Source organism: Neovison vison, chromosome 4, assembly GCF_020171115.1.
Source record: "Neovison vison isolate M4711 chromosome 4, ASM_NN_V1, whole genome shotgun sequence".
Classification (NCBI taxonomy): Eukaryota; Metazoa; Chordata; class Mammalia; order Carnivora; family Mustelidae; genus Neogale; species Neogale vison.
Genome location: NC_058094.1, coordinates 60,390,694 through 60,403,281, shown reverse-complemented (window position 1 = coordinate 60,403,281; position 12,588 = coordinate 60,390,694). Strand labels below are relative to the sequence as shown.

The window sequence follows — 12,588 nt, the reverse complement described above, 5'->3', positions numbered from 1 at the left end:
AAAGACTGTCTTCCTTTAAATTTTAAGTAACTAAATCATGATGAATCACATAAATTTAAGTTTTTAAAAAAATTATAATTCTATTAAGTTTATGTATATGAGCTTTGAATCCTAGTAGGTTAGATCTCTAGCTCTCCTGTTTTCTAGCTACAGACCCAGTGCAAAATAAAAACCCTTTATTTATTTCATTTATAAAACAGCAAAAATGTCACGTACCTACTTTTTAGGGTTTTCCTAATGCTTACCAAGTAATATAAAATGTTGAGAGTACATACTAGGAGCTGAATAAATGAAATCCATTTGATAATCAAAGATGTTTGAAGGGCTCATCAAATTTTTGTTTGAGAGTAGCTTTTCTCCTGTTTCCCATTTCTCAAATTACTGACCACACTTTGAGTAGTTGATCAGCAGACAGAAGTAGTACAGGTAATAATATCTAAGCCATTTTCAATTGAAATTCAGAGGTAAGCACAAACATCCACTTACGTTTACTTGGCTACCTTCCAGGAATGAATGCACTGTAATAATGTATACAAACACATACATATTCATAATGTATTTTACACATTAATATAAAGCATTCAAGAACATGGAACATGTTCGTTCTCCCACATCTGTTTTTGTCTTCTTCCTATTTCCTTCCATCCCTTAGGAAAATCTGGGCTCTCTTCTCTTACTTTTTTTTTTTTTTTCCATCAGGAGAACCATGGGCTTTGCTAGGCAAATGTTTCTCCAAGATCTAGTTCCCATCAGTATCTTTTTCCAGAGCTACAGACTACTTCCAACTACTAATTTGGCATCTCCGTCCTGATGGCACCCTAAATGGACTATACCCAAAGTTGCATTCATCATTTTATTCCTCCCAAATAGCATCTCCTTCAGAGAATCTTATGTCTAAAATTAGAAATGAACTGTTTTTGGCTCTTCCTCTCCTGATACCCTATACTAACCGGTTAATTTGAAGTCCTTTGCCACAACATCTTAATTATCTAGTCTCTCCTTCCCATTCCCATTTCTACCTTTCTACTGACAAAGTCTCATCTCAAGTTTTATAACAACATCCTAAATGCTTTCCCTACCTCTAGCCCTCTTCCATTATAACCTGGCCTTCAGGTTATAACTTGCATGAACCTTCCTAAATCACAAATGCAATAATTTGCTTTCATTCTCAAAATCTGCCATTGTGAAACAGAGCAAATACAAACTCAGGCTTGGCATCTGAGGTTTCCTACTAGGCGTCACCAGGTTATCTTTTGAGCTGTATCACCCTCAATTCTTTTGACCCTGAGAGTGCATAAATGAATGGCCCCACAAAGGCAGATCTAGTTTGCCCGTGTAATTTTCTTCAACCCACAGATACTTTTATACATATGGAGTTAGTTGCTTATTTCACTTAGTGGCTCACATTTACACATTGCCACATGGCACAAAGCTAGGTGGGAGTGGCCTCTTAAATGGAGAAACATGCCCTGGTTCACCACAGCCTTTATCTGATTGGTGCTCTACCTCTCGATCTGGTCCTGGCTGGGTGCCTATAACCATGTGAATTGATGACACTTCCCCTATACTACCTAGTGTCCCCATCAAATGTATCATTCCCAAATGCAGAGCATATCTTTGCTTATGTTATTCCATCTTTCTAGAAATGCTCTCTCCCTCCATCTTTCCTGTCTTTAAAGTTCATTTCAAACACTGTTACCTTCTGTGAAGCTTTCTCTGACCACCCCACTGGATGCTACTGCCCTGATTTTGAAGCTCTGTAACACTTTGTAGTTCTTTTCTCTTATGGCCTGTATCTGACTCTTCACTGGATCAGTAAGGGTATCCTTGATTTCTTCCCATATCTGAGGGACGTGTATAATGGATGTGTATCCCCCACTCCTCAAGGTTTTCTGAAGGTAGGGTTTTTCTCTTGACCTAGACCTTCCTTCCTCCTCCCTAGAGATGGAGCAAGTCTCCATCTCTCCCCTCAGGGTTCAGCCTGTCCACACAGTGGAAATGCCTTGCCCTACTTGGCAGAAAAAGCCCTGATGTGGTGGGTGAGCTTGTCAATAATGCTTGAATGTGTACATTTGTCCAATTCTGAAGTTCAGGATTAGGAGCCCCACTGTTGCCACATATCTAAGATAGGATATTCCTTCCAGGTTTTAGCAGCAAACAAAGCTAATATTTTCATCTGCTCGAATACTTCTCTCACAACTGTTTTCAAACTCAAGCAGGGAAAAGGAGGGATTCGTATCGGACATCCTTAATCCCAATAATGATTCACTCTGTCTTGAATCTTCTGCAGCAGCTAGCAATGTCATTCACTGTACAGACAGGCACTCAAAACACATGTATCAAATTGAATCGAAGGATATAGTCAATGTATATAAAATTCATGGAATGTAATTTCTTTCAGGTCATGTCCCCCCAAACCATAACTTAAATGTCTTTTTGTAGCTGTTAATGAAAAGCAAATGATTCTGTATATTACATAAAATATTTATTTCTTATTTACATTTCCATTTTTATGTAAATCATTGCACATCATACCACATATCGAAAAAAGAAAAAGAAAGGAAAAAATATATAAACCTTAGACATCAGCGAAGAAAGCATCGCATGTGATGTGATACTTATCAGCAGTCTCGCAGGTCTCGTTTCTTGCTCTTTTTGGATTTTCTAGTAGTTTCTTGACGAATGGTATCATATTCCAATATGGCCATTTTGGAAAGTCTCTGTAAGTATTGAGATGATGCTCCAGCAAGAGGATCACTGAAGCCAGAACCTGTGAAGAAAAATAAATCATCTATTAAAGTTAAGCACATAATATTTTCTAAACGATATTCTCTAAAATAGAGGCAAACAAAATCTCTCTTCCTCAAATGACCATTAAACACTGCTAGTTCTTGATATATCACATTTGTTGAAGTAAAAATAGAAAGTATTTACTTTCTAAAGTAACGTGATATCAAGTCATCTCAAAACTATTTAACTAGGGATGCCTGGGTGGCTCAGTCAGTTGGGCGTCTGACTATTGATTTGGTTCAGAACATGATCTCAGCGTCAAGGGATTGACCCCTGCATAGGGCTCCACTCAGCAGGGTGTGGGAGTGGGTCTGCTTGAGATTCTCTCTTCCTCTCCCTCTCTGGTTCTTCCCCCTCTCATGATCTCCCTCAAATAAACAAATATTTTTTTAAATGTAGCTAAAAAACTATGCTGTTTGTATTTAATTATATAAAATTCAATCTGAGTCTATAACATACTTTTTAAAACATGGGATGGCTGTGAAATTTATTCCAAAGCAAAAGATACAGTCTCCATAAATAATTAACTTGTTTTATACCTTGCATGCTCATCAAGTTATTTTCTCCAAATATACCATTTCTCATAAATGCTAAGTTTAGTAAAATAGTAAAATTGTAAAGGAAAATGAATCATTCATTAACTGAACAGCATTACTCAAGTTTCTATTATGGAGTGGTAGTAATAATAAGAAGAGATATATCAAATGATCTCTTTGTGTCAAGTACTTACATTTATTCCAGCCACACAACACTATGAAGTAGGTAACTAATACTATCTTGGATCACAGATATAAAAAGAAGATTTAATGGCGTTAAAAAACTTGCCCAAGGGCAAAGGATTTGAATTCAGATTCATCAAGTTCAAACTTACCATGCAATCACTACATATTGCCCTAAATATGTAAAGATGAATAAATACTTCTATTTCAAAACATATAAAACTTTGAAAATAATATACTGATTCAAACTGTTTTAAAATATTATTTAATTTCAAATGGTGAAGTGTCAAAAAAGCTATCTAAAATTCTCTAGTGTGGTTATTTTTGGTTTGTTTTGTTACTTGAGTATATAACATAAGTAGGAAGTTCAGAGAAAGAGGGAGGTTGGAGGGGAAGAATATGATAGGAATACCTGTTGTTCATGGTATAATGAAACTGACAGTTAGAAAAACTCTCTGGCTACAAATAAACTGGATTCTAGGTATTAAGCAAATGTCAAAAAACTTCAAAAATTTTCAAAACTTCATATAAGCCAATGCAATTAAGTTGGAAGTTGTTAACAATAAGATAAATTTAAAACTCTCAAATAGAAATTTAAACAACACATTCTAGATTGCTCATCAGTCAAAAAAGAAATCAAAATAAGCATTAAAATATTTATAACTAAATTATAAAGAAAATATTACAAAACTTGTGTGATACAGCAGAAGTTATACATAGACAGGTTTATACCTCAAATTTCTATGTTAGAAAAGAAGGTTTGAAAATTAAAATTTCAGGTATAAGATACACATTAGGAAAATAATACACCCAAAGAACATAGGAGAAGAAAAATAATATAGGAAAGAGAAGAAATCAATGAAATAGAAAACAAATTTACATTAAGAAATATATTTTAGAAGATGAGTTCTTCATTGAAGAGAATGATAAAGAACAGTCTCTTGTGAGATTAATCAAGAATAAAACACAGAAAGCACAAATAAATAACATTAAAAGAAGAGGGACACGTAGAGCGTGTGACTCTTGATCTCAGGGTTGTGAGTATAAGCCCCACATTGGGTAACTGGGTGTAGAGATTACTTAAAAATAAAATCTTTAAAAAAAAAAGTGGGGGGTGGATGCCTGGGTAGCTCAGTTGGTTGAGTGTCTGCCTTTGGCTCAGGTCATGGTCTCAGGTCAGGTTCCCTGCTCAGCAGGGAGTCTGCTTCTCCTTTTCCCTCTGCCCCTACCCTTGCTTATGCTGTCTCTGTCTGTTTCTCTGACAAATAAACAAAACCTTTAAAAAATAAGTGAAAAGACTGATTACATGGAATTACACGGAAATAAAAACTTCAAAAAGAAGGAAGAGAGATAGAAGTACAGATTAAACAAAAACTCAACTTTATGTCAATATATCTGAAAACTCAGACAAAATGCAAAAAATTTTAGAAAATATAACTTACCAAAGTTGATTGAAGAATTAGAATGCCTTAAAAATCCTAAAATTAAAACAGTTGAATCAATATTAAAGTAATAATTCTTGCTTTGTTGTCTATTTTGTTTGATGTTAGTGTACCAACACAATCTTTTTTTAAAATAATGTTTGCATGATTAGTATTTTTCCCACCTCGCACTTTTGATCTTTCTTGCCCTTAAATTTAAGGTATGCCTCTTGCAAGCAACATATATTTTTCTCAGTCTGATACTTTGTTTTTTTCATTGAAATATTTAGTCTGTTTACATATAATGTAATTGTTGTTTTGTTTAATTTTGAATCTTTAATCTTGCTAATTGTTTTCTATTTGTCCTATATGCTTTATGTTTCTTTTTTCCTCCTTTCTTGTCCTCTTTTGAAATGATCAAGTATTTTCTCATTTTATATTTCCCCTCTATATTAGCTTGTTACTTGTATTATTTTATTATACTTTTACTGGTTATCATACAGATTATCATGTGTCTCTTTGACACATTACAATCTACTTTAAATTAGTTATTCTACCATTTTTCAGATAATGGGAGTATCTTACAACATTTTAACTCCACATAGACCCCATCCTACCTCTGTGCTATTATTGTCAAGTATTTTATCTCTACATAGATTTTAAACTTCATAATACTACTGCTACTGCTTCTCATTCTTTAGCAGTTGTATTTCCTTTTTGTACCACTTCTTCCTTAATATTTTTAGTGAAGTTCTGCAGACAATAAATTCTCTCAACTTCTATTTGAATGAAAATGTATTTGTTTCACCTTTAATTTTAAGGGTATTTTCACTGGGTATCCAATTCAAGATGGCAGTTATCTATTTTAACCCTTGAAAATGCTATTCCACTGTCTTCTTGCTTCCATTGTCTACATTTAAAAAGTCAGTTGTATATCTTACCAGTGCACCCTTGAAGGTAACATATCTTCTCTGTTTTCTTGTTTTGTTTTTGTTTTTTTTTTAACTTAGTCTTTTTATTATGATGTGCCTAGCTGTGGTTTTCTTTGTTTCTATCCTGCTGAGGACTCAAAGAACTTCTTGAATCCTTGGTTTTTTTATTTTTCATCAAAATTGGGAACTTATCAGTCAGTATGTAAATATTGTTTCTGTCCTAAACTTTTCATTCTGGAATTATAATTATGCATGTGTAAAGAAGGTTTATCTTGTCACATAATGACTTGCACACTGTCTTCTATATATATTATCTTTTTTCTTCCTCCACTTTAATTGGGTATTTTCTAATGATCTTTCATTTTACAAATCCTTTCATCTGTTGCCTTCCATTTCTCCCCAACTTCATTGCAGTACATTTCACAAATAAAAATTGTGTATATTTATGGTTTACAACAAGATGACCTGATATACATATATACTGTGAAGTGATTACTGCAATTAAGTTAATTAACACATCTACCACCTCACATAGTTACTTTTTCTGGGAAAGTAACTGGTTCTCATCTGGGAAGACAAGAACACTTGACACTTGCTCTCTTAGCAGATTTCAGTATATAATTTACTATTATTAACTATAGTCACCATGCTGTACATTGGATCCCCAGAACTTATTTATCTTAGAACTGTAATTTTGTACCATCATCTCCCCATTTGCCCCACTTAAGACTGTGGTAACCACCATTCTATTCTGTATGTTTGACTTTATTTTTATTTTTTTAAGATTTTGCATATAAGTGATTGAGTCCATTAGGAACAAAGTTCCATGAAGCATTTGTCTTTCTCTGTCTGGCTTATTTCACTAAGCATAATGCCCTGTGGGTTTAACCATATTGTCACAGACAGCAGATTTCCTTTTTTACTGCTGTATAATACAGGTATCCCAGCTTTTCAAAAGTTCATGTTAAGCCATTTTACTTCTATGAAAGATCTACAATAGCACCTGTCTTTGCTAACTGCCAAGAAATCCAATAGAGTTTTTTCACTTTGATTTTAGAAAGGTAAAAGCTGAAAATAGTGTTCAGTGTTTGTTTTTCAGTGAGCCATTATAGACGTAGCATGTGTCCTGACCAGTGAGAGTGGCACCATCAAGCTCCATCCTAAGCTATACTCAGCATCTCAGCCTCAAGCTGCCACAGCTTTGAAAAATTTCAAAGGTCAGAAACTCAAAGTAAGACTAGCATGCAGACCATGCAATGGCCCACATGAGAGATGATGAGGGCCTATCCCAAGGTCCTGAGATAATAAAGGTGTGTATATAAACATCCACTATGTTTATAAGATAAACAAAGCTTAAAAAAGCATTAAAAAGAACAAAGCAATTAAACCAGGGGAAAGAAAGGAAGTTAAAATGAGTAAGTATGGGACAACCTAATAAGACATGTGGCAAGAGAAGAAAATGTGCCAACTTACCCTTTGGTTTCTCCTGAAGTGGTACCACAGTGCGGGCCTCCTTAGTCTTCCTTATCCTAAAATTACATATTATCATAAAATCACCTTTATGTAAATCCAGGAGAGATTAATTATAAAATACAATAAGAGACAAGAAGCTGCCTTCAGCAAAACTCACTTTGCGAAGGACATCACATGAAAAGTAAATAAACATTAAAGAAAGTGAACTCATTCCACCATAACTGATCCAATCAGAAGCAGATAGGAACAACTCAACATCTTAGGTTTTGCTAATAAATTTTACTTGTAGATAAGTGTAATGCCTAATTTTCCCCATATTTATCTTTATCTTAACTTTCTCCAAGTATAATTCAGGGAATGCTAAGAGGAAGGGAATCAAGATTAAATTAAAAAGGTATGTAGACAGGCTGATACTAACTATTGCTTATTTGTGTACCTTTTATTTGTTAATCAGCACAATCTGTATTTTATCTTAATTAACTTTTGTTCCTACTGGGAAGAGACCTACATAACAAGTGGGTTATTAGAGGAAGTATGTCACCACTGAACCTGCCGTAGGTGAGATAATCCATAAGAACTGCAAATTTCCTGTAACTATATTAAACTTTAGAAGTCAGCCAAAACTTTTAAATGCCCTTCACCTCTAGGTTTACTACTATCAGTTACATTACCAGAGTGTGCCTTGAGAGTCATTTAAAGTGTATGATTATAATTAAAGAAATTTGAGGGGTGCCTGGGTGGCTCAGTTGGTTCAGTGTCTACTTTCAGCTCAGGTCATGATCCCAGGCTCCTGGGATCCAGCCCCACATTGAATTCCCTCTGCTTTGTGGGGAGCCTGTTTCTCCCTCTCCCTTTCCCTGCCACTCCCCATGCTTGTGCTCTCTCTCTGTCAAGTAAATAAATACAAAATCTTTAAAAATTTTAAAAAAAAATCAGCATTTTAAAAACAAATATTCACATATGGAAGGAAAAAAGGTGGGAAGGGGTTGTACACAAGACGAACAAAAATGTGTTACTTCCCTGCTATGCCACGGCTTTTCGTTCACGGGGCACTGTGCAATATGCAGAGGAGAATAAAACACTTGCATGCAACTCGACATGTTCTCACTAGACTGGCTAAAATAAAGACACTTGTTTCAAAGACAAGGAAAAGAACTAACATTTATGTTGGCCAAGCACTTCATAAACATTATGGCACATAGCCACCACTCTTCCACTTTGTATACGAACAGCACTTGTCATAACATGAATTTAATGTATTCAAATTATCCTTCCTTGGTTAGGCAAATTCACACTCAAGTCAATGTAAAATGGCGAGGAATCATTTCACAAACAGCCAAATTGCAAATGAAAGAAAAATGAAACAATGAAAACAGTAGGAAGCCAAAGGAAGACTTTGGTAGTTGGGCTAATTCAGAGGGAGCTTTCTGGGTTTCCAGTTTCTTACAGATGAGCATGTGCACCGACAGAAGCGCAACAAGACTGCTCTATACTGAGACAAATGTACGCCAGACTTGGCCCTACACCCTCCTCAAAGGGTCCTGAGACTCCCAATGAGAATGACAAGGGTCAGATAAAGGTTGGGGACACGGGGGTCTCAGTAAGGATGGAAAGTCTCTGTCCTTAAGTAGGTTTTATACTGTGTTTCCAGGTGTCTCTGTTCTTTCTACATCCCTGCCATCCATCCCTCCTCTTTACCGGTTACCATTTATTCCACTAGCAACTCGCTCGCTCTCTTCCACCATTGCTGATTCTGCCTTATTTCATTATAATCTTGTGGAAGAAAGAGTAATTTTGCTTTTCATATTTTAACAGCTTGGAAATCTGTCCTCAGATAATATTTAAAATGATAGGGAATAGTTTGGGGGCACCTGGGTGGCTCAGTGGGTTGGGCCTCTGCCGTTGGCTCGGGTCATGATCTCAGGGTCCTGGAATCGAGGCCTGCGTTGGGCTCTCTGCTTGGCCAAGAGCCTGCTTCCCCCTCTCTCTCTGCCTGCCTCTCTGCCTACTTGTGATCTCTCTCCCTGTCAAAGAAATAAATAAAATTTTTTAAAAATGATAGGGAATGATTAAACAAACTATGGATCCATTAATGAGATACAATGTAGCCAGTAAAGACTGTTTGAAGATCATGCAGTGACATGAAAAAATGAGTATGTGTAATAATAAGTTAAAAAGGCAAAATAAAAAATCGTAAGTACACTAAGATCATAGAGAAAACAAAAGTCCACAAAAATGAAGAAGAAAAGAAGAGAGCAAACACCTAACAAGAAAAGTCGATATGTTACAATGGGTAAATTATCAAAATACTGTTTATCTTTTTTTGTTCCAAATTTTTTGCAAAGTTCTTACACATTTTCATAATTTAGTAAATTATGCATAACTTTTCATTTTTAGTGTCATTTCATATGACCAAAACTTATTTCAAGAGTAATTAACAAGAACAACACCATGGAAAAATATATTCTAAAACTCCTATATTTGTGTGCTGTGTGTAACTGGCTGACTTTAAAGCTCAGGAAATATGAAAATACAAAATTTCCCCTAAGGAAAGTAGCAACTCAGACTACTATAGATGCAGCATCTTTTTTTTTTTTTTTTCTAGGCTGCCAAACTGAGTAAGTCTTAGATATTCACTAGATACCTGATGAATAAATAAATAAACCAAAGCAGCCACCAAATCGAATATGAGACCGTCTTACTAATTTCTAGATCCCTTTGGAGAAAGGGGATTTCTTTTAATGGTATGCCAGCCAGCCTAATTTATTAAAACGAAGGTAATTATGATAGTGGCTTTAAATGCCAATATTCAAAGTGAGTGGGACTTTTCTGGCTGACGCCCCCTTGTCCACTCGTCAGCGCTGGTCTTCTTCAGGCTGTCATCTCATTTAGAACCTGCCCTCGCATGACGTCACTCAAACTAGAGACGAAACCCGAGGTACTATATTCATCAAACAGAAACCTGTTAACATTGCAGAGACTTCATTTAATTTTATTACTAAAAATTCCGATATTCTCATGGGCAATCTACACTAGAGCAATAGATATTTTTTAAAGGAAGTCCTTAAGTCCTTTCTGGCAATGTCCCTTGAAAACTGAGAAAACGTCTTACTTGTTAAACTGACTAAAATTGCTACCTAGACTAAAACAAGAGATCCTTTATGAAACAAATATCAGTGGGCAAGAAAGACTTCCACTCACTAGGCAGGAAAACCTCTTCATTTAGCAGTTATTACTACAGATGCGAGTGGAACACAAGAGAACTGAATAGCAATGGTCTACCTGACTGGACACATCTCAGGATCAGCCTGCCGCAGTCTCTGACGAACTTCCAGTGGAGTTGAACTTACACTTTTTGGGCAACTCTGCAGTCCTGGTAAATAGGGCATCTTAACACATTCTTTGAACTCTTCTAGACCAAAGGTATATTCTAATTAAAAATGGTATCATAATTAATGGTATTATTTCTTGATGAAATGTATATAACTTCTTTTACTACATACTAAAATGCATAATACAATATACTCAATCAGTAATTAAGGAGAGAAAATAAAGCTACTGTCCTTTATCTAATATCTTTCCCAAGAAGTAGAATAAAGAAAAAGGGCAGGTTCACAGAGCTCCTACAGTTGTCCCTGTCTTCTGCCCTCATTATTTTATATAATTGGAATTTCCAGAATATTAGAGATATTCACATTGAAATAGAGTTTAAAAGCATTTTTAAGAGTTCAATATTATCTGCTACTTTAAACCTTTCTACATTCTTGCTTTTATGTAAATAAGAGGTATAAATACATGATTATTTAGTTAACAATGAGACATAAAAGAATTTTTTTCAGGCACTGATTTTAATTTTTTCAGGGGTGCCTGCATGGCTCAGTGGTTAAGTGTCTGCTGTCAGCTCAAGGTCATGATCCCAAGGTCCTGGGATAGAGCCCCACATCGGGCTCCCTGCTCAATGGAGAGTCTGCCTCTCCCTCTCTCCTTCTCCCTTTGTTGCTCCCCCCTGTTTGCTCTCTCTCTGTGTAAAATAAGTAAATAAATGAAATCTTTAAAAAATGGTAATTTTCTCTCTGCAAAATTTCACAGCAAACCTATAAACACTAACATTGAAGCATCAAGGTTTCTTCTTCTACTGACCTCACATAAAAGAGATTGTCAAATTATTTAAAAACAAAACAAAATGAAGTCTAGCATAGTAATAAGAATAGTATTTAATGGGACTGGAGTTATATTAAATCCTCCAAATGCTATTTTGCTACCTTTGATTTTTCTTCTTCTGGAAAAAAAAAGTTTCTCCTGATCAAAAAACATACAAATTCTCTTTTCAGCAATTAAATTTAGAGGTAAAAGGACAGATAAACTTATGTTTTCTGAGTATCTTTAATGGGAATACAGTGGAAAAGTTGGAAAAAATAGAGCAACACACTCAAAACCAGGAGTGATGACATGGGTTGGGGAGTTTGGATTTTACTCTTTTCAAGAATTACATCTTTATTTATAAAGCTGAAGGCAGAATTCGGGATAAACAAGAAATACAATTAGAAGTATAAACTGAAATTAACCTATTAATATATTTATATACATGTCAAAATTCATCAAATTAGTCTTTACTGAGCAAGGGTAGAATATAAAATACTTTCCATGTAACTCACACAAAAAAATAAAGTTCTAGTTAAAATTACAAATACAAAAAGATGCTGTTAAAGATTTGGGTTTCTTAAAACATAAAAATCAACTCAAGATGCTTAAAAACAAACAAAATTTGTGAAAAGTAATATGACCCAACAGAGGTAGTACTGCACTGATGCCAAGAGAAGTAGTTCCTTAAAATTTGTTTTCTTCATGAGTTATAGAATTATATTAAATAAATTAATTTTAATTTGCTTCCATTTTTATTTTCCATAAACTTAGGATATTATCCTTTCATAAATGTTACAAAAATTATAAGATGTCTCCTGACTGTTTAAAAAAATATATGTGTTAGTTTAAGCCACTATTTCTATACTTTCTTCAGTAAAATAATTGTAAAAATAAACTTACCTTTCTTCATCTTTTGTGTTTCTAAAACTGCTTTCCTCCAACTACTCTCAAAAAGAAAACAACTGTCAAAGGAATTTCTGGTAACATTGGAAGTATCAAATTTGATTTCTGGAGACAGGACTGGCATTTTTTCTTCTTTCAACAGTGCTGAAGAAAGTGAGATACTGCTTCAAATTCAGGACACAAAATACAAAAAAAAAAAAAAAAAAA

General features: G+C 34.8%; 1 protein-coding gene across 2 annotated transcripts; it reads right to left on the bottom strand.

The window, feature by feature from the left end:
• Positions 1-2,530: 2,530 nt before the first annotated feature.
• C4H8orf89 (chromosome 4 C8orf89 homolog) lies at positions 2,531-12,535 on the bottom strand. 2 transcript variants are annotated; one of them, XM_044244462.1, is made up of 5 exons: positions 12,379-12,535; positions 10,618-10,765; positions 7,336-7,391; positions 4,952-4,987; positions 2,531-2,770 (listed from the first exon to the last, which is right to left on the bottom strand). In XM_044244462.1, the coding sequence occupies exons 1-5, from the start codon at positions 12,503-12,505 to the stop codon at positions 2,622-2,624; spliced, it is 516 nt and encodes a 171-aa protein (XP_044100397.1). In that variant the 5' UTR covers positions 12,506-12,535; the 3' UTR covers positions 2,531-2,621. The 2 variants fall into 2 exon arrangements, with proteins under 2 accessions (XP_044100397.1, XP_044100398.1); XM_044244463.1 differs by lacking the exons at positions 2,531-2,770; positions 4,952-4,987; positions 7,336-7,391 and adding an exon at positions 9,325-9,359.
• Between the last annotated feature and the right edge of the window lie 53 nt (positions 12,536-12,588).